Raw genomic sequence first — 26,701 nt, 5'->3', positions numbered from 1 at the left:
TCCTTTTTGCCTCTTTGGCCGCTGTAGAAGTTATGATCTATTTTTGTACTATTGATTTTTCTCCATCTTTTCCTTTTGTTCCCGTCGTCCTCACTATATGTGAGAGGGATAGACAAATACTAAAAAGTACGACTTTTGAAGAATGTATAATTTCTTGCAGATCGATCCACCTTTTCAAACTGATCTGCTATTTCAACAGATGAGTTATTGATCGACTGTGATTGTTACTTGTATCTTGCTGCTACGGTCAGTAGGATGTTGAAAAGAAATATAATTAATTTTCAAGTGCAGTATTCCTCAGCTATTAGAAGCTGTGTTGTTTGTAAAACATTGCGTTAGTCAGAAGTCATACCTCCTGATAATACATTTGTTTACATAGCTCATTTAAGCATTACGCTTGAAAGTAATTTACTGGTGATGTCGGTGTCATTTTTTTCCATGATTCTCTGGATTTACTGAAGTTATCGGGTCATTTGTCACATCACAGTACTAATGATGGGATGTCTTGATCACGGTGCATCTTGTTTTTTTATGAAACACATTTTATGGGCCACGTAAAAGCTGCTCAGCCAACTCTTGAAGTGGAGCCTTCTCACATGTTGTCCCTCCAGTAAAGGTTTGATCGGTTGTGTTGGAAAAGTGAATCTTCAGTCTCTCCTTGAAAACTTTATTGATCAATTTGGTGGTAAATTATTGAAAAGAACAGTAACTTTTCAGGTTTCAGAGCTGTAATGCAGCTATCATCTCTTCTGTGTACTAAAGATGAAGTTACTGCTCCAATGACCAAACTCTTGCTTCTATAATTACACAAAATAAATGTCAGAATTTGACCGGTTTTCAGATTTTACAAGGATTCCAGGAATGGACCAAATCTCATTTTAGATGATCCAGAAGGCAGTGTGGCGTGAGATAGTCTTTGAGGACAGGACAGTCTGGTTCCTGTGATTCGGATCATGTAGTCATAGCGTGATCCGACTGCAGCCATTGGTGAGATGTGGCCCGTCGGCTGTATTTAGCCTGACTCATAAATTCTGCTGAGTTCTCATCAGCTTTTACTGCCCCGGCGCTCGATAATTTAAGCAGCCACACTTGCTTGCTGTCGAGAGCTTCTCACATTTTTGTGAAGTTTCTCTGTAGACGGCCTAAACCCATTCCTCCGGCCACTTTTGAGAAGATTAGATCTTAATTATAACTGTCGGCCCTCTTCCGATGAAGACATTGTTGGATTTCTCCAGACAGTAAACAGTCCGATGCAAACGGCATAATGTCTAATGTGTCTCGGCCTGTCGCATTCAAACAGGTTTTGTGTGGTGATGTTTGTACAGAGCTTACCCTGACATCAGGAAGCGTCACTGCTGTGGCATTTCTCGTTGTGGATGGAGTTCAGAGCACAAGAGAAATTAGACTAACTTCAATGGCACATGAATCAGGCGAAGGGTTTTTTCTTTTCTTTTCTAATTTGGGCAAATGCTACAACCATTTACATAACTCTGTAACGCATTTGTGCACATGGGTGAGATGTTTGGCAAAGGTTTGGTGCCAGCCATTTCGGGTCAGGGGGACAATAGATGATTTGACAGACAAACAATGCTGTCTTTCTCTCTGAGCTTGTTGACAATAACTGCATGTCTTGTGGCATCTCTTGCACGTTTTCTTTTTTTTTTTTTTGCATCCTGCATTTTTGGTCTTCTGTTGTGGACAACCCATGGCATATACAGTATCGACATGTTCTGGTTTTTCTTCAGTTTAAGCTGAACTCTGATCTTCTTCTGATTTTCTGTTTTCCTCTTTTCTTCAAACGCTACAGATGGAAGCTCTTGACAAGTTAGTATATTTCTATTTTCATGAACAGTCCAGACAAAATGTTTGCTTGTTTGCCTTTTTTAAATTGCCATTTACACTCGCACACAATAGTTCCACTCCTTTTTGTCTTGTGACCTCTCTTGGTGTGCTTGCAACCCTTCTCTGGTTGCATACGTTTACTGGTAGTGAGCCTTTATGATGAATATAAAAAAACGACATATCATTTATATATATATATATATATATATATATTTTTTTTTTTTTCAATAACTTCATTTAAAATCATCCAATAATTTACAAGAAAAAGGCAAAGATTAGAGGAGTAATTCACAAGTCACACTGAAAACAAAACTATAAACATCACAATGTCTAAAAGCTCTTAACTCGTCAAAATCTCTATTTATGTTAATGTCTCCTATCGTCTGTCTCCCCTCTGACATCTTTATACAATCTATTTCAACTTTGGTCTGTTCTACAGGGGTGAAGCGACTTACTATGGTGATGTGTGCCAAGAGTACAAGTAAGGGGCAGCTGCATGCTGGCTGGCTTGTCAGCTTATTAGGTTATTATGGCCAGGCTAGATATGACAAGAGAGGAGAGTTGTTGCTCTTCCGTAGATTCACAGATACGGTTTACAGAATAGAGATGCTACAGGACAAAGCTAGTTTTATTAGTAACCACTCATCTTCATCCTCTACTGGCTTTATGATAAATGCATGCTGCAGTTGACCGGCAACCCTGCTGAAACGTTGGAAACGGAAAGCGTCTTTTGTTCTGCTTCTTGAGTTGCCCATCAAAATAGAAGCTTTTAATACATACTAAAATGTTTCCACAAACTAGGCTAGGTCTGACAGGTCCCATCGATTCTAATGACCGTTATAAATACGCTCTCTAATGCGGTAATGTCCATTTATGAGCGTCTATAGTGTGCCCATGAGTAATCTAAGTAATGGATGTCCATTAGCTCGCTTATTGCGTGACCGTGACGCTGAGCATTAAGTATTGCATGATCTGTGCAGGACGTCCTCTATTTTCAATGTCGTCTTGATTAGCCGGGTTGGTGTGAGTGGGTAGTCCCTCGTTGGGCTTGTGTTAACCGCGCCTGCTGTGTGCTGCTGCTGGGTGTGTGCGCAGGCACGGCCTCAGGGTGGAGAACTTGGCCTGTTTTATCCCCAACGACCGCAGCAAGGAGAGGCTGATCCAGGACACTGAGGACTGGCAGCCCCGCACCGGCACCACCCAGTCCCGCTCCTTCCGCATCCTGGCCCAGCTCACAGGCACCGACTTCAGTAAGTCGGGGACCAGACCTGGCGCACTCGGGAGAGTGAGACAACAGAGAGTGATGGGTTAGGGGTGGGCGTCTCTGGTAGTCGAGATAAGGTGTAGGTCTGTGACTGAGCAGTTGATCTAATGTGATCCGATCATAGCGACTATCGGTGAGAGTGGCAGCAGAGTGAGACATGCAGGAAAGGTGGATATCAGGGGGTGTTCATTTTTTATTTTTCTTTGCCGTGGAGAGGGGCCTCAACTGTCAGGCGGCTGCTATCTTCAGTGACACAGATTTGCTCGTGACTGTAACCAGTCTGAGGAACAGATGTACAGGTTTATTACTACAGAGGCTGTGTAAGAACCGCACGTGGTCAGCTGTTTGTCTTTGAAAAGCACTTTCTTTATCAGAAGGGCATGCTAATGTGTGTCTCTCCTGGATCTCTCAGTGCAGGACCCAGATGATGAAATCATGAAGAGGTCCAGGTAAAATCTCGAGTTTCATTGATTTGAACACGTCGGTCTCCAGTGTTTGTGCATTTGTGTGTGGAAGGCTTCAGTTTGGCAACTATTTCAGAAATTCAAGGTTTAAACCCACCTTTATTTGAATTTTGCTTCTTTAAATACTGGCATGTGTGGTGTGATTTGTACATTTGATTATTTTATTATTATTGATTCATAGCATCATTATATTTTAAGAAATTGAACATTGGGTAAATAAAATAATTGTTTTCTTGCCGTGGAATAGCTGGGAAGACTGATATTCCCCCCCCCCCCCCCCCCCCCGTCTGTATCCCAGCTCATAAGCCAACCGCCAATTAGCTTAGCATAAAGACTGGAAACGGCTAATCTGTCTCTGTTCAAAGGTAACAAAATCCACCCATTGACTATTCCTCAGCCGAGCGCATTAACTTCTGGGAGTCTCGTCATTACCACGAGGTTGCTAGGCCTCCAGCATAGACTCTGGGAAGTGACTGGTTAAGATACAGCACGACACACAATGCCCCTTGAAACCACATTGTGTTGTTTGTGCTTTTAGTATGTTTTAAATAAACGGGATGAAACGTGTTCATTAGTGAGCTTCATGCTGGTAGGTGGATTTTGTTACCTTCCGACTGAGCCAGGCTCGCTGTTTGCTTCTGTTTGCAGACTCTGTGCTACGCTCAGCACTTGGCTACTGGCTGTATTTAACAAACAGAAGAGTCAATCTTCTCATTTAACTCTTGGCAAAGAAAGTGGATAAGCATATCTCCCAAAATATGAAAATATTCTTTCACTTTCAATATTTGCCTTCCAGACCTATCATCATATCCTTGTTCCGTCTTTGGTGTTTCACCTGTTTTTATTTCTCTGCTACTTTTTCCACCTTTTTGTGCACTTTACTCCACTTTCTGCTCTCTCATGCTCTTATTTGTGTTTATTATCTCCCCTACCATCCATTTCCTTCCTGCCTATCTCTGTTTTCATGTCTCTGTTGCTGTCGGTCAGGGAAAAGTTCCTCACTGAGATTCAGAGTCCCCGCTATGCCCGTCTGAGGGATTGGCACCACGACAGGTCTGCTCGCGCCCTCAATATCAAATCCTGAGCGACATCCTAGACGCCATGGGATGCAGAGCCCAGCCGGAGCCTGCTAGCGATAGCCACACCGCAACGACTACGTGACAATGACGCTGAAGATAGCTGACCGTCCAATGGCAGTTAACAAATTCACCTTTCAGATACAGATGAGGTGAAAAAGAAGTTTGAAAAAAAAAAAAAAAAAAAGAAAAGCAAACTAAAAATAGAAGAAATGTAGCCTAAATGACAAAGCCCAAAGTGGAACCTTGCATACTGAGCCTAAGTGTAAGATCTCCCTCTGAATCTCTGTCTTGATGATTGTTGACAACACTGTGGACCATTGTGTCTGTGGCCCTGTTTTACATTTCACACTGCATTACTTGGGAGTTAAGCGGTGGGAAGGGGGGTCTCAGCAGTGGGAAGCGCCTTTCTGTTCGTTATTCTTCTTTGATTGTGAAGTTCAGACCCTCCTTTGATCTCTCTCTCTCTCTCTTTCTCTCTCTCTCTCTCTCTCTCTCTCACTTTCTCTGACTGTTTCTGTTTATTGAGTTCTTCATCCTCTGGAGTTTTCATTTGTGATCCCCTCATCTCGTAGGCTTCTCCAAACATTAAGAAAGAAAAGGAACATAAATCTGTACTTTTGTTTTTTTCTGCTGTCATCAAAAACATAAAACATCTGGAAAAAAAGCAACTCTTGCTTCTCTGTCCTTTCTTCTGTTTCTTTTTGTTTATTCAGTATTCCGCCTTAAAAGGATGAATTCTCTTTCTTAAGCTGAGTTGCAACAGTTTCTTTATTTACCTCGTGTACTGAACAAAAACGATTGTGGAGAAGAAGGTTTCCTCAGTTTTCGTGCCAATCTGAAGACACGATGTGCCTTCTCTAAGATCAAGGTTCAAGGTTTACTTTAATCGTTGTGCAGTCAGGCATAAACACAACAAAGGGGCATAAATGCATGAAGTAATGCAAAATCATAAAGTGCAGAGGTGCACAGTGAGGAATTATAGCCTTTAGTCTTGGATAAAAGGCTCAAAGAGTATTTAATACCTAATAAAAATACCAACATTATCATAGTTCAGCCGCAGTACAAGGGCCTTTATCAGAGAGAGAAGAGCTTCGATGTCTGGTTAATACATGGCGCCTAACCATTGAAAACACTTCTCATTTTACATCAGTTTTAATTAAAAAGACAACTGGAAACTGTTTGAAAGCCTTGTCCATGGACAAGGTACAAAATGTACATTTGCTTTCAGGTGGCCATGGGGAAAATGTGGGATGGTTGAGATGAAGCTGCCTGATGTTTTGTGATCGAGAAGTGCTCTCCATTAATATATTGTTGAAGGAATAATGAATTTTATGGCCGCAGGGTTGCTATTTTAAAGAAATAAGTAAGGAAATGACAATTTCACATACAGAAAAGGTTCAGCTTTACTTGTGTTGTTGGTAAGGAAATCTTGGTAGTATTACCAAATATACAATTATTAAAGAACTGATTATATGCCGTGACTATAACTAAACTAGTTGAAATCATTACCAATAATTGTATTGAAACACTTGATGTCAAATTAGGAGAAGTCATCAATCAAAACTGTGTGGACACATTTCAGCGGATAACGATAACAAGTCAGTGGAAAAACCAATAATGTCTTATGGTTGAAGTGAAAAATATTACGTTTAACATGCAGCGTGTAATGAAAAACAACTCCAAACTCTCTACATTAATTGCAAAATTGTAGTTTTCTTGACATGCCGTGCCCTGTATATAATAAGGAACAAGAGCTTGTTGCATACATTAAAAGCAGCCTGTAGAAAAGCAGTGCCTCTCTCTGCCCTCTCAGACTTGTGCCGCCATGTTTCACATTTTGTCAGTTGTCAACATTCAGGTTTTTTGCAGCGCTGCGTCACATTTACCTCCACACTATGGAGGGTGACGCGTGTCAGTGGCTTCTTCCGCCATCTAAAATCAAAACCTCCTCCTTTCTCTGCCGGATGTTGAGCTGCCAACAATTTCCTACTTTCCTTTTTGCTCAGGTCGATGCATCCCACAGGAGCAGAAGCCAAAAGAAAAAAAACAAAAGAAAAAAAAACCCAGGTGTATCTCAAGCAAACGGGAAATGTCAAGAAAATGTTCTGTAGGAATATTGAGGCGCTGCTCTGCAGAATGTCCAAAACTCTGTCAAAGGCAAAGAAAAACCTCCTGTCTGCACAGTCTGTGATGCGGGAATTGTGCACCTGCATAATGCTGAGCAGGAGGGGGAGGGGGAGGATGTTGAAACGGTGCAAATGTCAAGAAAACATGATCCAGGCCGCTCCAGGTGGGAATAAGCAGCTGTAGAGGATGTACTCCAATTTGCACCTGCAACCTTCACCAGAGTGAGGTGCAGCCAAACAAACCTCTCAAAGGTGTTTGAGGAGTCGGTGCCACTGGTCTGTTGTCATGTAGGCCAGCGCTGTAAGGGAGCGTAGAGGCCAGGATGTTGTTTGCTGGGGTCCCAGAAGGCAGGCTTGCTAGTGTGTGGGGTGAAAGGTAGCTGACCCAGGGTCTGTGTGTGAAACAGGTTTGTTCTGTCCTTTTTGTTTGACCCAACTGCCGGATATCTTTCTCATCCAGCCTCCTCTCTTCCTTTTTTTTCACTCTGTTTTGCTGTAGTTTCTTTCCGAAAATCTCACCGTCCTTAATTCAGAAAGATTTAACTTCCTGGCTGGCAGCAGCCCTGCAAGCCATCTTCTTGCTATTGCAAAGGGATTCAATGTCCTTTTTATTACTCAGAGTACGCTGTTGGAAAATAGCGTACTGTTTTTGTTCGTCTTCCTGCTGAATAGCTCCCAGCTCTGTCTGTAACTTCTCCTGCCTCTGTAGCTTCTTATGTTTAGCTGTGTGGCTACATAAGAAGTGGAATTGATGGGCAACTTTAACCTGGTACAGGCGGCACAAGGCTGTTGAAGGGTAATTCATTTCACATTTTCTTCTTTTTCCTTGCAAATGAGAAATTATTTCATCATGTTTCATTAGTGTATTGTAGCTTGCACAGTTGCTGATGTAAACACGATGGATGCCCTAGGCAGTGTTATATTTTTTCCCAAGATGAGACGTCTCCAGAGCGCACTATCTTGGCTCAGAAGTTTTTTTTTTTTTTCTTCTCAGTCATGGTTTGAAGATTTTCTGAATATAGTGATGCTTGCTGCGGGTAACGGAACTTTGAAATGTGGAAACAAACTCTTTATTTCAACACTTCTGCACATGCAGGCTTGGAGCGAAACTTGTTTGCATCCAAATCTGTCAGCAGAGCGTGTCTGAGTTTGTCGTTCTCTAACTTCGCCCGTGAGTGACGTCAATCAATCCGAGACGTTCGTGTTTCTGGTTGCTCTCATTAGAGTAGCAGCTCTTCAACCATTTGTTAATGCCTTCACCGAATGTGCACCGCGGCATCTTTTGTTGCGCCATTGATCATTTAAATTGCGTGATTGATTAAGTCTCACAAAGGCTGGTGTTTAATCGTGTACAATGGCCCGCAAATCAATTCCAATTCTATTACAGTGTATCTTCTTTAACATTCACCTGAATCGGCGACACTCAACCGGCGTGTCATGCCGCAACAGGTGAGAAGCCCATGGTAATCCTGTCCATACTGATTCATATTAATCATGATGCTTATTATCATTCACACACCAGGTCATTTGTGGTACAACGTAATGGAGACAGCAATGGCTGCTGATATCCAAACATGATATTCATTGAGTAGTAACCATGGTTACTGAGGTGTGTGTGTGTGCGTGTGTGCGCTTTCTCTAATTAGTCATTTCCTCTTCACAGCCTTGAGCCAACTCCCTCACCTGCCAAGGCCCAGGCAGCAGATAAACCAGATGGTGAGTTTCTGCTCCTGCTGATGCGTATGTGAAGAACCGCAGCAGCATCCAGTAGAGGTTGTGCTAATAGATTCTTATTAAGTGTCAATACATGAGCATCAGCAGCGACAACGTTGACACACAAATCTGTTACAACGTACATCTGGAGGGAGCGTGTATATTACATAAAAGTGTCCCCATTGTGCAATAATTCAAAGTCACAGCCAAGTGTTTTGCTGTAACTCCAAAACAAATGTCCTTGTTTTGTTCCCCCCTGGCCCAGGCTCCAAGACTGCAGCAGCGGGCAGTTCAGGTCCCTCCGCTCGACCACCGTGGGTCACTGACCCTAATTTCGCCGACCGCTTTCGCCCAGACAAGACCAGCACAGTCGTGACTCAGCACCAGCAGCCGGTCCAGCCGACGCCTATGCAGAACCGCAGCTCCATCCTGCAGGCTGCGCAGCACGCAGCCGAAGACGGCGGGAGCACCCCGGTATGTGGCGCCTGCAACAAAATCATAAGGTGAGACCGCACCACCACATCAATGGTGACAGTTTGATTCATTTCGGCAGATTAAAACGCTCTCGATGTTTGCCCTTTTCAAAGTCTTTTTAGAGAAATGACACATCCTTTAACGCCGTTAATATACGCGGTGACAGATTGTATGTCTGCGGCAAATTTAGTCAGTCAGCATAGTTTAGCATAGCAAACACAGTTTGGAGACGCTTTTTTTTTTATCACTGGAGACGAGCATTATGCTGATTTTGAAATAATTTAAATCTCATTTCACACACATTTCACAGATAAACCTTCGTTATTATTCTGGTCACTATTGCAAGCAAACAGAACAACTGTTTCTCAACAAGTGCAGGTACAAAGTTCCCAGAATAACTAAAAAAAACATGTCTCCAGTTTGTGGTCACCGCTCACAAAGGGACCAGTTAGCTTTTGCTGCGTGTTTGTCAGACATGTGCTGACATTTCCTTTGGAGCTGTCCTTGTTTTCCCTGTTTAGGTGGAAAGTGATGTTGCAGATTTCAATAATGCCTCTGATGTGTGCGTGTGTGTGTGTGTTTTCCAGGGGTCGGTATCTGGTCGCGCTGGGGCGTTCTTGGCACCCGGAGGAGTTTACATGTTCACAGTGTAAGGCGGTCCTGGATGAGGGGGGCTTCTTCGAGGAGAGAGGGTCCGTCTACTGCACCAAGTGCCACGATAACCGATACGCTCCCAACTGCGCAAAGTGCAAAAAGAAGATCACAGGGGTAAGAACTGCACTACTGTGTTCAGCAAAACACAAACCAGAAACATGGAAATATTTTGAATTTGAAAAGAGCTGCTGCTTCACAGGGTTGGTAGTCTGTGATTTCTTTGTACAAGAATATCTGGATCTGGTCTCCGCTGTACTCCAGCACCACTATAATAACCCGTTCTCCCTTCATCAGGAAATCATGCATGCCCTGAAGATGACCTACCATGTTCAGTGTTTCAAGTGTGCAGCCTGCAAGACTGCAATCAGGAACCAAGCCTTTTACATGGAGGAGGGCGAACCCTACTGTGAGAAAGGTAAGAGATTGAACTGCTCTGTCCTTTCTCTCAAGGACGGTGTCTTTCTCTCATTCAGACTTTATAGTACGACATTCTCCGTCACAGATTCTAGAGGCTTCATGAAAGAGATGAAGGAATCTCCGTAGTGAAAACTCCTCTGCTGGAAACAAAGGGAAACGTCCTATTAATGTGGTTTCTAGAGGAAGAATGTAAGAAAACCGCAGCAGTAACCACAATGGCTGAACAAACCGTGACACCCACAGAAACTCCAGGTTTAACATAAAACTCTCAACCTGAATTAAAGGCAACGCTGTAGCAGGAACACATGAAACACCGGCAAAAGTAAACAAAAAAAAGCATGCTGAAGATCCTCACTGTGCAGATTGATTAGTTTCAGCGCCAGCTGAGAATATCTCAACACATGTAAGACCCCCTGTAAGTTAACGCATGGATCAAGCCTTTCATGTTTATCCTAAATCTGCACTGGGCTCTAAGTGCATGAATGAACGGAGTGAGAACTGACACCCCGCCATGCAGCATTAAGTCTGTGATCGAGCTTATTTGATCAAAGATGTCGTATCCTTTTACTTTAAATGGATGCTGTTGCTAAGAACAGTGTCGTTCAGGCTACGTGACAGCAGCTGGGGAACAAAAGCAGTGAGATGCAGCCAGTCGTTGATTCAGCGGTCTAGCTGTGTGCATTTTCTGTTATAGTTTTCTTTTGAATAAAAAAATAGCTCACTGCCTCCAGTTTTCTTAATTTCTATATATATATATATATATATATTTTTTTTTATCAATGCATTTGTAAAACATTGCATTGTTGTACTGTCACTGTGGGGTTTAGCGTGGGCCTACATCATGAATCTCTTGGCACAAACCACAGTCAATCATAAAGTGTGATGTTTTCATCTGCTGTAATCTATTTAGCTCCAGTTTACTTCATACGTTTCTCTATTGAACTTTATGAATGGTGTGTGCTCTTCTATTATGCTGTAAATGATTTAGCTAGGCCGGCGTGCTTCTCTCTCTCTCACACCGCTGAGGCTCTGACGTGGATCGCTGGTTTATCAGAGGCGAAGCCAGAACCTGAGTACTCGTACTCTGAATAATGCCTTGAGCTCTGATAAACATTCTGCTGCCTCAGCATCTTTCAGGGACCGTGCCGCTCTCACCCACTCACTCTCGAGCAGCATTATAACCTGACACTTTCCCAAGAGACCTTGTGATGAAAGGGACTGGCAAATCCAGTTAAGTATCTGGAGCAATTTCCCCTCATCGTAATCCCTCCCTTAAACTGTGGAGAGGCACTGATGTACGGTCGGTGGACAAAATACCGCAAACGCGGAGTATCAAATGAGGAGAGGAGCCAACACGTTGCTTCAAAACAGCTTCATCCATCATTATTGCTGTCGTTCAAGTCCTCCGTTGTGTGTGTGTGTGTGTGTGTGTGTGTAGAGGGATATTACTCGCCTTCAAGAGCAAAATCCTTCAGTTCTGTTTAACAGATGAAAGAGAGATGGGAACCTATTTCACACTCTGTGCTCCAGTACACCCTACAAAGGTTAAGTGTTCACATAAGGTGACTGTGGAGGCCATGCCGGATGCTTGACCTGATCTCCAGGATGTTACAAGCCCTTTTTAATTAATTACATTCTGATCGATGTCCATCACATCACCTTCTCTCCTCCCCGCCCCTTTCTCACTCCAGACTATGAGAAGATGTTTGGAACCAAATGCCATGGCTGTGACTTTAAGATTGATGCCGGGGATCGGTTCCTGGAGGCCTTGGGCTACAGCTGGCATGATTCGTGCTTCGTCTGTGCTGTAAGTCATTTTGATTGATATGGCTCCCTGTGGGGCCCTCTTTGCCCCATCTCTTCTGGCCACCTGAAAAATCTGCCTCCCATCTCTGGACCTCAAGCTTTCCCCCCACTCTCTCTCTCTCTCTCTCGCTCTCTCTTTCGCCCTGTCACCTGCAGTCTATCACTCTCTCCATCTCTCTCTCATTCTGTGAAGAAAACCGAAATTAGATGCAGTCAAGTAAAGAATATGTACCTGCTGTCCGGCCAGTCAAAAACAGTGTAAATTCACATTGGTAATGTTGAGGTCTGATATCGACTCTGCCCTTCTCTCCCAATCTGTCTGTGTCTGTCTCCTTTCATCTCTAAAGCTCTGTCAAATCAACCTGGAGGGGAAGACGTTCTACTCGAAGAAGGATAAGCCCCTGTGCAAAGGCCATGCCTTTGCTCCGGTTTGAGGGAGAGCGAGCTTCATCTTCAGAGGACGAAACGCTTCTCTCTCTCTCTCCCTTCTCTTTGCCCCACTCCGCCCTCCGGCGCACTCGTACACATTCTACTTCCCTTCATTCCGACCACACACACCTAGTCGCACTCGGTCTTTCTTCTTTCCTGCAGACATTGTTTCAATATTTGAGGCTTACGTTTAGCTTCACATGCTGTTACTTTACTTTCGGACACACACACGTTACTGCCTGTAATACCAAATGCCGTGTTGTATAACTGGAAGTAGTTAAGGAATTGTTTCTTGTCATCACTAACCTGTTGACTATATGTCCTTTGTTTTTAGAGCAGACATTAAAAAGTGCAGCTGCAGTTAATCTAGATTTAATTGTAGTTGCAACTCTACTAATCTCATCCTTGTTCAATCTGAAGTGAGATTAAGTCGGTATCTTGCAAGGTGAAGGAGTCATTTAGCTTTTAATAATCCTACATATTGCAGTAATGATCTGCCTCTGCTCTCGTACTAAATGTAGGGAAGTGGTTGCCCCATTCAGGACCCTGGCTGACTCACTTACTGCAGTGGCTATTAACATAATGGGGGTCCAGTCAAGCACAGAAGGGGTGTCCTATTTCTGCTCGACTGGACCTCTGCACACCGCTCCACAGAAGCACTAACTGCAGAATGTGCTGCGATTTGCCAGAGCAAAAGGGAGAAGTAAAGTAGTTAATAACTGTAATTTTGAGCCACGTAATAATCCTCAATTGCTCCAATTTTAATAGCCACACATGTGGGTGACAAAAAGAAAGAGACAGACTTGTTTTAAATGTTTCCCTCCCTCCCAGTCTTTTTGGAATTATCATTTATTGGACATTTTATTGTAAGAAAAAAATAAAACGTAAAGATGATTTCCCCCCCATGTTACAGTGATATTGGGATTATTCCTTAGAGTACTTACTATTCATGGTCAAATTAGTATTTATATTGCTTCAGAATGGGCCTGTAAGTGTTGTTTTTTTATAGCTGTTGGACGTTTCAAATATAATAATGTAGTAGTGCCGAGCGCTGGAGCAGAACACCGGGCTGAGCACATCTGTAAGGTTTTCTGTTGACTGATGTTTTTGCTGTCTTTGCTCTCACCAACACCTGCTCCCCAACATGAGGACAATGGACTAATGTTTTTGCTCTGCTTCGTTTGTTTTACTTTACACCAACAGCTGTTGTAACAAAGTCCCCGGTGAATTCCTACAATGTTCTCTATGTAGAAATAAATAATTTTACAATACTCATTTAGTCATTAAAGTCTGAATTAAGTATTCCTTTATTCAGAATGTGATTAAGAGTATTTTCCAACATGTCAAAGTATTTCTTTAAACGGAGCATCTTCTAGTCAAAGGGATGTTGAGTCTTTAAAGCGTGACAATATGAAACAAACGGGTGATCTATAACATGTGGAAGTACATATATGGTCCTTTTTTTTTTTTTTTTTTTTTTATAATTTAATCAGCAACGCCAGTTAATGTTTCAAGTGAGAGATCCAGTCCTTGAATTAACAATATATAATTTATTTACAACAATTTCAGGTTGAATTACTATACATACCTTTCTGAAATGTCATAGATAGATATATATACATAAGGCCAAGTAAATACTTGAAAGCACTTAGAAACGAATTTCCAAAATTCTACCCACAAATCCATATCATTGTCCAAAAAGTACAGAAAATCTTCGTTAGCGGAAGTTTTCCATTGCCACAAAAGTTTTGACAACAATTTACATTGACGATAAGGAACACAAAAGGTAAAAAAAAAACAACAATAAAACAAAGGGATTATACAATTGCATAAGCGCTGTGGCATGTAATAAATACAGCATTTTTGACTTGCAGAAAGGCAAGAAACATTGAACCAAGGAACTAAATACAAAAACCATTCACAAGTACAGAAGTCTATTCTTGTGACAGGGAGGTATGCACACACCCAGTCTCACTTGCACACACACACATACACACGTCCTTGACACTGAATAGTAATGAGTGACACAAAAAGTACAGTTTGTGAGATGAAACAATTTCCCCCATAACATGGGGATGAACCTAGAAACCCTTGAACGAAGCGCGTGTGTGTGTGTGTGTGTTACTGACACAAGTCTTACACAACTATCAGGCCCAGACTTCATCGTGAAGGAACTGTACTCATCACAGACACAGTAATCGCAGATTTGTTGGACAAGTTAGATGTGAAGACAGATGCTGAACATCATGGCGGCTGGTGAATTACATTACTGAAAAGTGCTCCGACAACACATCCAAGACAATGACGGGGGGGGGGGGGGGGGCTGATAAAATGTCACACACACACACACACACACACTCTGACTGTACAACTGCCATGGCTCATCTAAACGTGCTGCGTCAGCACCGGCTCGTCGGTGTCCGAGAACTGAGGTCCTCTTTCCCCACCTGGCCTCCACACAGTCCCAGTGTAGTGACTCACTAAGCATTAGTGACTATTTCCACCTTGTATTTAAATGCTGCTTACACGTAGAGAAATAATCAGGTAGACATATGCAGAGTAAGGACGAACAAAATATGTATAGAAACTTCCTGTAAAACAGTCTCTAAACCCTTAACACTGCAAAACGTCGTCACTGCTAGATCGCCAAAGAACAGTATATAGGCAAACACGTCACGGGTTAGACTTGACAAATGCTGCGCCAGTTAAGTGTCTTTTTTTGGCTTCATATTAAAATATAATTTACATTTCTTTACAAAGTGATAAACCGACACGTATTACTGCTTGAACAAACGGCGTTAACTTGCCTCGAAGACAAAAGCGAGGAAATGAGATAAAGAAATGATTTGGACCTTTAAGTCCGCAGTTTAGAAGAGACGGCAACTCTGACTTATTCTATTCTACCCGCAAGTAAAACGACGCTGAAAGGATATTCAATGGATACAATGTGAGTATGAAGTGGCCTCAAATGATATTCATAAAACTTTGGTTACCAATTCTGCTCATATACAGTATGCAAAGTGACAGCACACGGCTGGTATAGAAAAAGTATTTACACGTGACGATGATCCATTTCAACATGAAAAGATTGATTTAAGGCGATATTGCCATTTTGTCCTAAAGGGGCTTGATCCCAGGGATGTTTAAAGTGAATAAAAAAGGTATTTTATCTCATGGCATCTCTGCATCAAATCGTACAGGGGCTTGTAAAAACGTGTTGGTTGAAGAGGAGGCGTGTTCAATAGGATGAGAGAGAGCTAACTGGTGCTGAAATGCCACACGAGAACAAAGAACTTCCAAGACTTCAAAAAAAAGGACACAAAAAAGAAAAGGGCTTTTCAACATATTTTTCCCCACTACAGGGAAACATAAATGTACATTCCAAATATCTGACAATCATAAACGAGGCTCCAGTTAGTGTTAAAGGTTGAAGCCACAGGAGCTGGTAGGATGGGCGGTGCTAGCTGTCTGAATAAGGAGGGATTCAATGAGAAGGGCTCTCTTTACAACTGTAACAGACTTCTTCACATGCAACCCTGAGGCAGACGCAGAGAGAACTATGGCTAGGATTGCTCACACCTTTTCAAAGTACAATTACTGAAACAGTGGACTTGAAAGATAATCTGTGTATTTACTTTTTGTGGCCAGACCTGACGAAGCCATTATTAAAAAATAAATATAACTAAATTAAAGGGAAAATTTGCCGATTTTCAAACTCCTCTCTTATCTGTCCGAGTTGGCGGTACAGTGTGAGATCCACTGTGTCTCTGTTGTTCTTCCTGCATCCAGTGACGTGGCTGTGACGTCGTCGGAGGCAAGAAAGAACTACGGAGCGCTGATTCAGCTTTGGCAGCTGTGGGGCACAATGCTGCTCAAAAAAACCTGCGAAAATGGCATCCCAAAATCCGCAGAGGATGTTATCGACAAGTTTTGTTTTTTTACCGTGTGCATTTTACCGTGTTTTTGCTGACTCAGATATTCAGCCGCAGCGGGGGGGGGGGGGGGGGGGAGGGAGATATGGCCGACAGGGACCCTCGAATCTGCACTGCAGAGACCAAACGACTGATGGAGCCTTTGCTCAAATCGCCCTCCGATGCCGACAGAAACGGAACCATTCTGCAGTAATGACGACAACCGCAGGAGAGCAACAATCGCCCTGCTGGTCATGTTTGTCATTGTATTTGCTAATTTAACAGGTTAATGGAGGAGTGAGGGGCCACCAGCGCGGCAGCAGGGGGAAATAACGGACTTATGGATTTGTTGAGAATTCAGAAGGTGTCTGGTTGTATTTTTATGTTATGGGGTAAGAGTATTTCCTTCATTGACATTTTGTGAGTTTATTTATCAGACTTAGCGAACTCGCCGCTCGCGTGCCATTCATCCTGTTTCATGTAGGCACAGCCGGTCAATATAGCACAGCTGGGGAATTGATATTCCTCAGAGGACTACATTTACCATCAGCACTTATTGGACATCCATATAAAAAGGTGGCGAATTTTCCCTTTAATGCAAATTAGCAAAATATAATAATCGAATGCTTCGTAGCAGTTTATGATTCGTTGCATAAATCTGCTGGATAATTTTTTGCCATCCTGGCTGGAAATGACAAAGAACAGAAAAACCTTTCAAAGCATCTTTTGTGAGCGGAGGCGTGACATTATGCAGAAGCGACTCTCGACTCTCTCTGAGAGTCGGCTGCTTGTTTTTGATGTGGAAATACCGTTCGCCACACAGCAAATATAGAATTCCCACCAACATTGCTTTATGAATGATAAAAACAAAGCCTCACAACTACAACTGCCCTTTCATTGTGAGTAGTCTGGTGAAGATTTTGAGATTTTTTTGTCAGATGTTCTGTGGGGGAAGTGTCCTTTTGGCCATACTATATGTTTAACATCATCTCTGCTACATAATTAATGCAATCAAAGGGGGGGGGGGGGGATGTCATTTCATGAATCAATTTTGCCAACATTCAGCGTTCACATATATGCAGCAGGAAGTCATTAGAGGCGGAGTTTGAAACAGGAAAAACACCACAATGAACGATTAGGGCTTTGAATAGAAATGGCGTTTTGAGATATGACTTTAGTGAAGATATTACTCACTCACTCACTCCCTCAAAGAACCCAAACCCCACATATATTGATTTAGAAGCGGGGAAGCCGTGAAGCGTCTCGCTGAATCAAGATGTCGAGATGTTACATTCACAGTAGTGATACCGGCTGGACTAAAACACAAACGGGATGAGACAGGTTTTTTTGGGCCTCTGACATACAATCTATTTAAAACCTGCAAGTCCAGGATGTGCTACAAGCTGTCTGTGTGTGTTTTAAGAGAGAACGGATAATGACACAAATAACACATGGACCTATTTAGTCTTACTGGGTTTTGGGAGGGTGCGTTCACAGACCCTGATGACCTTGATGAGAACGTGTTCAGTGTCTGGGATGATGTCATGTAACGTAACCGGCCAATTGCATATGTCGCCTGTTCTCTCTAACCTGAAATGACTGGCACCTTTTGTCACATCCATATATTCTTAATATTTAATCCAAGTTCAAAAATGATTCATTGAATTTTCTCTATTGGCCACCAGTGATATCATTGGGTTTGCATATTGCTCCTTATTAGCCATAAACGGCCTATTTATATAAAAGGCATGAAGCCAATCGAATGTTATCTTTAAAGTAAAACCGGGTTGTGGACTAATTTAACTTCAGACTTTGATGGAAAATGAAGGGTATTTTTCTTTACCACGTTCATGAACACATCTCCCCACACAGCCAAACTCTCTTTTGGTCTGTCTTTGAAGGAGTTCTACTCTGTTCGGTGGGATATAGGGATTCAATCCTACATAAACCCTTACATCTTCTTAAGTGAAGAAGAGGGACATGGGGACAGCTCTGCTCTTCGATTCCTGCTGCTGTAATAAGTGTGTTGTTTTTGTGTGTGTGTGTGTGTGTGTACTGTTGTGTTCTGTACTTTTCCTCTGCACCAGTCTCTCCCCCTTTTCTGGGTTAGCACTCGCCATCAGAGACCAGGAAAATCATGGCTTCTTGTTTGCCAATGTCAGCCATGACCGTGGCCAGCTGGTTGATGTTGCCGGTGTGGAAATGTTGTGCCTCCCACAGGTCCAGGATCACAGAGGTTGGGCTCGCTTTGGATGCAAAGAAACTCATGTGTCTGCAGAGAGAAGAACACAAACATAACGGTGAGGGAACAGTGAAGACGTCTTTGTTAAAATCAAGCGATGTGCACGTATCAAAGCCAACAGTCTCTGATTTTTTTTCTACAATAACAAACATTTCCAGACGGTATTTTATAGCGCCACTGCTTCTTGTGACTCTGTCAATGCCAAGTTTTATTGTCTGTTATATTGCTACATCCCCATATGTTGGAGCACTAAGCAAAAAAATGATAAAAGGTATAAGAACACAATCTAGCTGCCATCTAATACACAATCTCTGGCAATTTTCATTTGAAGCTTAGCAGCATAATCCTCATTGCTCTCTATTTGATGTTGAAATTGGCCCTAAATCCCATATAGTAAATCCTATATAGACTTTTCACAGTTAAGTCGGAAGTGACCTTTTCCATTTTAGGAGCAGAACCTTTACGATCAAACCCAATCAATGACAACAAAGCAGTGGCCCCAGCCAGCTGTATATTTGATGTTGAGTGGGACCTGATCCCTGCGGTACCTGAAGATGCTTGTTTGATTTAATGGCCTTTTTCTGTTCTCCAAATGTCTGGGGCCTTAACTGTTATGTAGAGCACACATGACATTAAAAAAAAAAGAGAGAGAACAGCGTAAAGCGATGGCACAAAGGGGGATTGTGTTGTGAGACGAGAAGCCCAAAAACACCCTTTTTACCTTGAGAAAGGTCAGACAGAGTCCATTACTGCCTCGTATCTTCTGTTTGCCTAGTGAAGCATCCTGTGGTGGTTATAAACACGTGGCTGCTTTGGCAGCGCACAAGCACCAAGAACACAGTGCCACTCGGCTATTTTGAGTCAATTGGATTTTATAGTGCAGGCAGCCTTCCCTCTGCGTCGGGAGAACACAACAAAGAGTTGGTCAAAAAATTGTCTGGGAACGAACCTCTGTGTCATTATTCGAGATAAAAAAAAAAAAAAAAGACAGAGCTTAGCGTCCGACGTGTCAGCCCCGCTTAGTCACCTCGCTGTGTGAAACACGAGCTTATCTTGTACGGCTCAGACGCAGCCGTTTGCTCAGTCTTAGGAGAGAAAGATCAAATAAAAGGTTCTTGGCATTTTAAGTTTTATTGATTGGTCCCGTTCCGCTCGGTCTGAACGCTTTACACACACAGAAACAAACACAGAAATACTGCATGACAGAATGCCAAGGGGCTGCTGCCTTTCCAGGAAAACATGTTGTTAAGGACAGATCAAACAACAGAGCAGTTGTTCCTTCCTGAGGCCTAAATGAGAATTGATTATGTTGAGCAAAACATTGCTAATTAAACCCGTAGTGCATCAATTCAATTTGTGATTAATTGGGGTAAATACAGTTGATTGGACAAATTAAGTGTACGAGGTAGAAATTAAATTGGTGGAGGATAAGAGATCGATGCCCGGCTCTTTTCTGTTACAGGTACTCCTGTGATAAATTACAGTAACGGTGAGAACGAATAGAAGTCGGCACAGATCCAAACCTATTCCGTCTTTTTTTTTTTTTTTTCTTGCCGCTGATGGGCAGCTAGCTCGCTACCTTTCCAATTAGAACTGTTAAGCAGAATGTAGCAGGTACAAGTTTAGCTGCAGACTTTAAGCTGCTTACCTGTTCCTGAGGGGGGAAAAGAAGAAGAGGGTCGTGTTTTCTCACAGAAATGATAGCTGTATCCATCAAGTCCACATTAATCCTATAACGTTCGCTGTGTCAAATGAGGATTAGCCTGCTAAGGCAGAACTTTGTTTACCTGAACTTTAGGGAAAACATTCGACTGCTGTGATGCGCTTTACACTGATTGTACAATCAGTGGAGTTCCATAGTAACATGTTACTGCTTCTTTAGTATCGCAATCAGTGTAATTACATGTTAATTATTGTAAACAAGCGGTGTGTTGAGTGCTGTACGTATACATGTACCGCTGTGCAGCCTCTATTCTCAAGGGGTTTGGATAAATGAGGCTCTGCTGCATTTCTTGAGTGCCTTTGTGTAAGCTGCCTTTTCCAGCGCGCTCCATTGATCAGTGATCAGAAGAGGCATTATGGTATTGTGCGGTTGGGTATTTACCTCTCTAGTTTAAGTCTTTGTGCTAGCATTCTCCAGTCGGCTCCGTTGGGACAGGGGGCATCCAGGCTGCTGCAGATCTTCTGCCTGATGAGGTACGGGATCTGAAAGGCGCTGGGTCCTGCCAGAGCTGTAGCGTTACTGTCCATTAACAGGAACTCAGAGTCCACGGCTCGGGTGTCCTGGTAGGAATGACGGCCACAAAGCACGGTATGAGAACAGTTCCTGCGCGACTAAAGAAAATGCTGAAAGAAATCGTGGCTGTGCAATCAATGTGCTGGTTTCTAAGCGAGTTATTATGCCGAACGTTACCTTGGCAATGTTAAAGTCGAGGCTGAAGCTCTGTCCCTCTCCCTCCACCTGCCACACGCACAGCTGGCAGGTAAGCTCGCAGGTGCTGAGGCTGAGCCGCTCCAGAGTGAACGTGCAGTGCAGGTACCGCTGGGAACCGTTCCAGATGTGGTAGAACGGGATCTCCTGCAGAACGAACACGCATCACAGACAAGCGGCAGCGCAGCGGCGCAGTTAGAACTGCATGTCTGAAACACGCCGTAACAGGACCGCCTACCTAGAATACACTGAGATCATCATTAATTACACTGACATAAGCCGTCATCGTTAGGTGAAAGTGGCTAAATATATCTGAGGCAGCAGACTGACAACAGTCTGAAAGGTTAAAGGGAGATAACACACCATATCTTTACTTCTGGCGTAACAAATATTTTCTATCCATTATTTTAAACTAAACTAAACTCCTCACTTCACCCTGGGTTCAACAGCTGTCAAGAACTCAGTCTGAGAGCGAAGTGGAGCTGCAGATCCCGCTGCTAACCAAACGGGGGCACTGTTACCCAGGCAGACGGATGACCGGGGGAGTTGGCTGAAACGGACAAAAGTCGCTCTGGGGGCCCCGGGGAGACTAAAGGCCTTTTTTGACCGCACTGCTGAGAGGGGAATAACACTTCCAAATGAACAGGCACAGTCCAGAGGAATAAGCCTCTGTTCTGGGTGCATTGTTGCTGCCGCTGCTTGCTTGGCACAGCCCGTGTGTTCTCTATGGGGACCTGGTGCTCAGTGCTTGTATAGTTACAGCCAGAGCATTTTCTAGTTCTTTGAACAGCCCTCATGTCGTCGCCGGGCTGCAGTGCAGTGGGCCACGCAGGTGTGGGGGAGTGCAGTGGAGGTGGAGAGGTTCCAAGCATCCGTTCGGGAAGTTTAGATATTTACATACAGTACTGCTCTATATTTCATCTGAGCTCCCTTTTTAAGGAGAGCGACAGCGAAGGATAATCAATCAGCTTGCAGCTCTGGGTTAGTGCACACAGCCCAGCTCCATTATGCACACGACTACACCACGCGCACAGGAGAACAAGCGGACGAAAACATGCACGCTCTACGCACACACACACCCAAAAGGTTCCCTCGACTCCAGCAAATGACTTAAGTTGCGCACATTGCCAAGAATGGAAAGGTTATTAGACAGAGGAGTCCTGCAGTAACGGACTGAAAAACACTCCTTTGTGTGAATCTTTAAAGTGATCAACTGAAGCCAAAGCAAAACATTTAATTAAAACTCTGAACCAACTGAAATTAAAACAACTTTCCAGAGAGAGCCTCATTAACGAGCTGTTTCTGAAGAACTTTCAACTACGCAGTAACATTGCTTTTGCCAGCAAAAACTCCATTCTTCTTTAATTTCTCTGGCTGGCTAATTTAAAATAACTCAAGACGACATGGATTTCAAATTGAGTACACAAACAAACACATTAGAAAGCACCATAACAGCTGATACTGATATACATTTGACAGATTCAGCCAGGCACTTCTATTACATCTCTGTGCTCCCGCTGTGATCTGGAGCCCCCCAGAGCCCCCCCCCCCCAACACACACCTGGTAGCCAGCCAGCAGCTTGCTCCTCCAGTGCGCCTGGGGCATGTCATGGATGGACAGGCGCAGGTTGTGGTAGCTGTCTTTGAAAAGCAGGACGTGAGGCTCGTCGATCAGCCGACCCCCGAGCTGCCGCTCCATCTGCATCACCTCCTGATGAAAGGGGAGTCAGGGGAAACACATTTACCTTCACAGACACAGAGGTAGGTGAAAATGTGCAAAACAATCCATAACTTTTTACATCTTTTTTTAATTTTTTTTATGGTGCATCACTCAAGAATAAAGAAGAATTTGTCCACATGCACACGCACACAGGAATACAAAACAAGACGTGGGCCATGGTAGGAACACACACACACACACACACACAGACACAGCACAAGCATGAGGCAGGGGGACAGTACATCTTAGGAGTGGAAGATAGTGTCCCTGCATGCGGCCACAGCGGGCTGGTGCTGCTCATCTCCTCAGCACTTTAATGTCACCACAAGGTTGATCCCCCGCCTCAGTGTGTGTGCGCCCAGCTTCCAGCAACTGCATTAGCATGCAAATACCGCAGCCATCCCGGCCTGCTAGCTACCTGGGCTGTGATGAAGGCAGAGAACGAGCCATTAGTCAACTGCTCATTGTTCTCGCATGGTCAATCGCCTTAATTTCATTTTTGTTTTTGTGCCAGGAGAGATTTGTAAATGCGTGCTTAATATTTTAATCTCTGTGGGACTTGCTCAGTGGACCATTTGTTGCCATCCAAATGACCATCTGGAATGGGATGATAATATCCGCTGCATTTTCCTCTGATCTATCAATTCATTTTGAGCCGCATGCTTTGTGCTGAACAAGTCTTTCAGACTCTAATACTTTGGATGGCGTTCACATGTGCTACCTCCGATGAGAAGAGCATATTACCACAGAGGAAAACAGACCTCTGAAGTGAGAAGTGTGAAAAGACCTGAGAAACAAGATATGTTCTTTTAATCTGTCCGAGGAGGGAAACAAGATGGCAGCAGAAGGACAACAGGCAGCCAGAATGCGCCTCGGAGTCTAGGAGACGCATCTCAAAGACAAAGGCTCCAAGAGGGAGATGTGTGTGTAGATAGTGGCCATATGTTGAGCGTTGCATGCCAGCATGGCTGCCCATGGTTTGATTTCAGCGAAGACATCTAATTAAGGTGGAGAATGGCAGCTATTTCTGCACAATGCAGATTCAATTTTCTGCCCTCTTTCCCAGGGATGGGCTTCTGATTCCAATTGCGATGGAAAGGAAGCTGTTAATTATCCATCCGCAATCGCTATCTGCTTTTGTTATTTGATGTGCTCTCTCCATCACTGAATAAGCACATTTTGGTTCGGCCCCGCGAATTTCATTCCCATGTTTGCTCAGCGCATCGCTAATTTCCATGTTTGTTTAGTGCTTATCTTCTTGTTAACACAGATATTATTCCCCCTGTGATTATCCATCTCCATTCCCTGCATTTACATAGGTTCATTCCTTTTACCCGAATGCCACAGCACATTAAAGACGGACAGTGATCTGACTGTATGCAGCTCGCGAGAATAGTCTCCTCCCTGTGCTGCCACGCCGGAGCCTTGTGATGTTACCCACTTACTCAGAGTGGGAAGGTCAGACAATGGCTCTGAATCAAAGCGTTGAGGTCTAATGAGTTAATAACAGGGGGCACTGCATTCTCCTTAGAATTAAAAGCCCTGTTCCATTATATCTCTTCGGCAGACAAAAGCCACATTATGAGGGCTTCCAGAGAGGTTCATTTAGCACAGTTCTTAAGGACAATTATTTGTTGGGGGGCGATTAGCATTGCAAATTAGGGCTGATGGACTTTGATCGGGTCTTTCACCTATAGCAGCAGATCTTTAGGCCTGCTAGCAAGAGAAGGCGTGCAGAATGCCAATTATCTTATTATCAACACTAGTAGAATGAATACTAACTCGCCTGTCTAGCAGTTTGTCAAGTTCAAGGCTGACACGGCAGGATTACAATCAAACGGGGTCTAGGGCACAGCGCTCCTGCAACCTGACAGGGACACTGAGCTTACTGAGGGAAAAAAACACAACATGGGATGATACACTTCCTCCTTTAAAGTGTGTCCTCCTCTCTTTCAAATGACACTGTCTCGCTTGTATATTGTTTATGTGTGCCTGAGTGCCTGTGAGTGTGTGTATTAGAGTGTGTTTTTGTGCAGGGTTTCAGCGTATGTTCTGGACTGAGAGAATAATGGCCCTCTTTACGCCCCATTATCCTGTTAACAAATGACAGTGTGAGCGAGCTAATAGATGAGAAGCTAAATTTGACCATATTATTTACTCTTTCTGGGGGAAAACAATGCAACGCTTTGAATTAGTTTATCAAATCACATATTAATCATCAACTCTCAGCTAAATTCTGTTTCCGCTCAGTGAAGATAAGGATAGCAGTTTCTCTTTGGACACCCTGACCCTGTACAACTGTGGAAACATTAAGATGCATGAGATGGGCGAGAAGTTCAAGTACTGCATGAGAAAAAAAAACCTTTTGTTCTGACGGAATTCGAGATAGCCTGTGGTGTGTGTGAAGACTGTGAATTTAGAGTCGGGCAGAGCCAAGACCACCCCCTGACATTCAATGAGGCTGGCTAAAGAGAGTGAGATAGAGCAGGAAGGAGTGAAAAGAGTAGGAGCTGGAGAGAAGAGAGACAGAGGCAGCTTAACATTTGTGTCTCCAGGTCACTAGAGTGGCCGGCTTTAGTAGGAGAGATAACAGGATTACTGCAATCATGGCCACAGTTTTTCTAAGACTTCAACCCCCTTCCCACCCTCACTCATCTCCCAAACCGCTCCTCACCCATCCCCTCATCCTCTCGGCTTGGACCGGAGCTGGGACTGTGATGGACTGGGGCTGGGCTCCACTGGGAAACAAGAGACACTCATACAGCTAATCTCTTCGGGCTGGTGCTGACAGAAAGAGGTTAGTGGCTGCACCAAACTCTCTCTCTCTCTCTCGCAACACAAACAGCCGGCCAACGGATGCAGGAAATCAAAGTAACAGCAGAGGCCTATGTATGAATATATAAAAAGAACTGGACTGGTTCAAAGCTGCTACTTTCCGCACAGCAAGGTCAAGCTACTACATGTGGTCTTCTATTGTTCTGGATCGGTGTGTAATAAACCGATTGACTTAACTAGCTCTGATGGGGACTATAACTTGCGTTTGATCAGTTAATTAATCAAGCTACATGTCATCTGAAACGTAGAGAGATACACAGCCTTTAATATCCGCATAAACTCGGCCTCACCCCTCAACTCTTAGCAATGTTATATCCCTGTGTGTTTAAAAATGTGCATTCATAGCGACGATCCATTTTCAGAGCTGCTCCTTTTCAGGCAAATGCATTTGTTTATAGAGAGTAGCCTGGCTATGTGGGCTCCATAAATCTGTGTATTTGTCAGCAGGATGTGACAGGCTTTTCCTCTCTGACTGAGAGTCTATCAGTCTGAGCTCCAGTGGCCGTGCCCGCTACAGTCAACTCTGATTAATAACTACAAATAGAAGGGACTTGTCTGCTCAGTTATAAATGGGTACTGCGTTTGCTGGGGAAAAGATGCACATTCTGCTTGATAAATCACAGAGCAGGACGGGAGGAGAACAGCACACAGGAACACAGAAATATAATATGGAAACAATTTCTCTGCTGGGCTCAGTGATAAAGCTGACTGTCTTGTTTAACGTAATGCCAGCAATTACTGAGCAATGCTCTTGTTTTTGTTTTTTTGCCTAGAATTCATTGCCAGTAACTTTTCTGATGGAGAGATCAGAAAAAACGGTATTACACTCTGTGCATGCTGGTTCTCTCTCTCTCTCCTCTGGTACATAAAAGCAAAATGTTTCTGCTCAAATGCAGCTCGCTGCTCAGGAGTTGAGAAAGAAAATGTCATAGTGGAGGCAGCACATAAACTGTTTATGACCCCTTTTATACGCAAATGAGAATAATAGCTTGAGGTCAAACGCTGTATAAAAGACTCCAGGAGCCACTGGTTAACCAGTTGGACATCAATTAAACACACATTTAACACTAGAACACACATCTTTACAATCGAGGGTCAGACAGCATAATGTATTGGCCTCGTTACATGAACATCCATGAAACCGTAAATTCTGAATAGAGTCTGAAATACAATACTGGTAGTACAAAGGGAGCTAACTAACAACATTTTATGGCTGCTAGACGTCACTTAAACTCACTACAATGGTGCTTAAAGAGTCCACAAGCATGCTAGCAGCTCTGTGAGGCTACACTTA

The 26,701-nt window shown here is 43.4% G+C and overlaps 2 protein-coding genes across 9 annotated transcripts in view; one reads left to right on the top strand and one right to left on the bottom strand.

The window, feature by feature from the left end:
* Positions 1 to 13,543, top strand: part of pdlim7 (PDZ and LIM domain 7) — a 34,308-nt gene extending 20,765 nt beyond the window's left edge. For 6 of the 8 annotated variants that reach the window (XM_076102873.1, XM_076102875.1, XM_076102874.1 and 3 more), the window contains 6 exons: positions 8,439 to 8,491; positions 8,754 to 8,991; positions 9,550 to 9,730; positions 9,911 to 10,031; positions 11,725 to 11,840; positions 12,187 to 13,543. In XM_076102873.1, the coding sequence (XP_075958988.1) occupies positions 8,439 to 8,491; positions 8,754 to 8,991; positions 9,550 to 9,730; positions 9,911 to 10,031; positions 11,725 to 11,840; positions 12,187 to 12,273 (796 nt within the window). In that variant the 3' untranslated portion in view covers positions 12,274 to 13,543. Of the gene's footprint in view, positions 1 to 1,807; positions 1,825 to 2,281; positions 2,324 to 2,937; positions 3,093 to 3,518; positions 3,556 to 4,557; positions 6,751 to 8,438; positions 8,492 to 8,694; positions 8,992 to 9,549; positions 9,731 to 9,910; positions 10,032 to 11,724; positions 11,841 to 12,186 lie in introns of those variants that run through there. The other 2 variants (XM_076102879.1, XM_076102878.1) reach the window with 2 other exon arrangements.
* Positions 13,544 to 18,285: 4,742 nt separating this feature from the next.
* The window catches only part of unc5a (unc-5 netrin receptor A), a 115,556-nt gene continuing 107,140 nt past the window's right edge, over positions 18,286 to 26,701 (bottom strand). The window contains exons 13-16 of the mRNA XM_076103903.1: positions 22,414 to 22,563; positions 20,835 to 20,999; positions 20,526 to 20,704; positions 18,286 to 18,451 (exon numbers count right to left, since the gene is read on the bottom strand). Of these exons, the coding sequence (XP_075960018.1) occupies positions 18,286 to 18,451; positions 20,526 to 20,704; positions 20,835 to 20,999; positions 22,414 to 22,563 (660 nt within the window). The remainder of the gene's footprint in view (positions 18,452 to 20,525; positions 20,705 to 20,834; positions 21,000 to 22,413; positions 22,564 to 26,701) is intronic.

This window comes from Anarhichas minor, unplaced genomic scaffold, assembly GCF_050575085.1.
Source record: "Anarhichas minor isolate MPS153535 unplaced genomic scaffold, ASM5057508v1 ptg000028l, whole genome shotgun sequence".
In the NCBI taxonomy this organism is placed as follows: domain Eukaryota; kingdom Metazoa; phylum Chordata; class Actinopteri; order Perciformes; family Anarhichadidae; genus Anarhichas; species Anarhichas minor.
The sequence above is the reverse complement of the archived record's forward strand: the minus strand, read 5'-3'. Positions and strand labels throughout refer to the sequence as shown.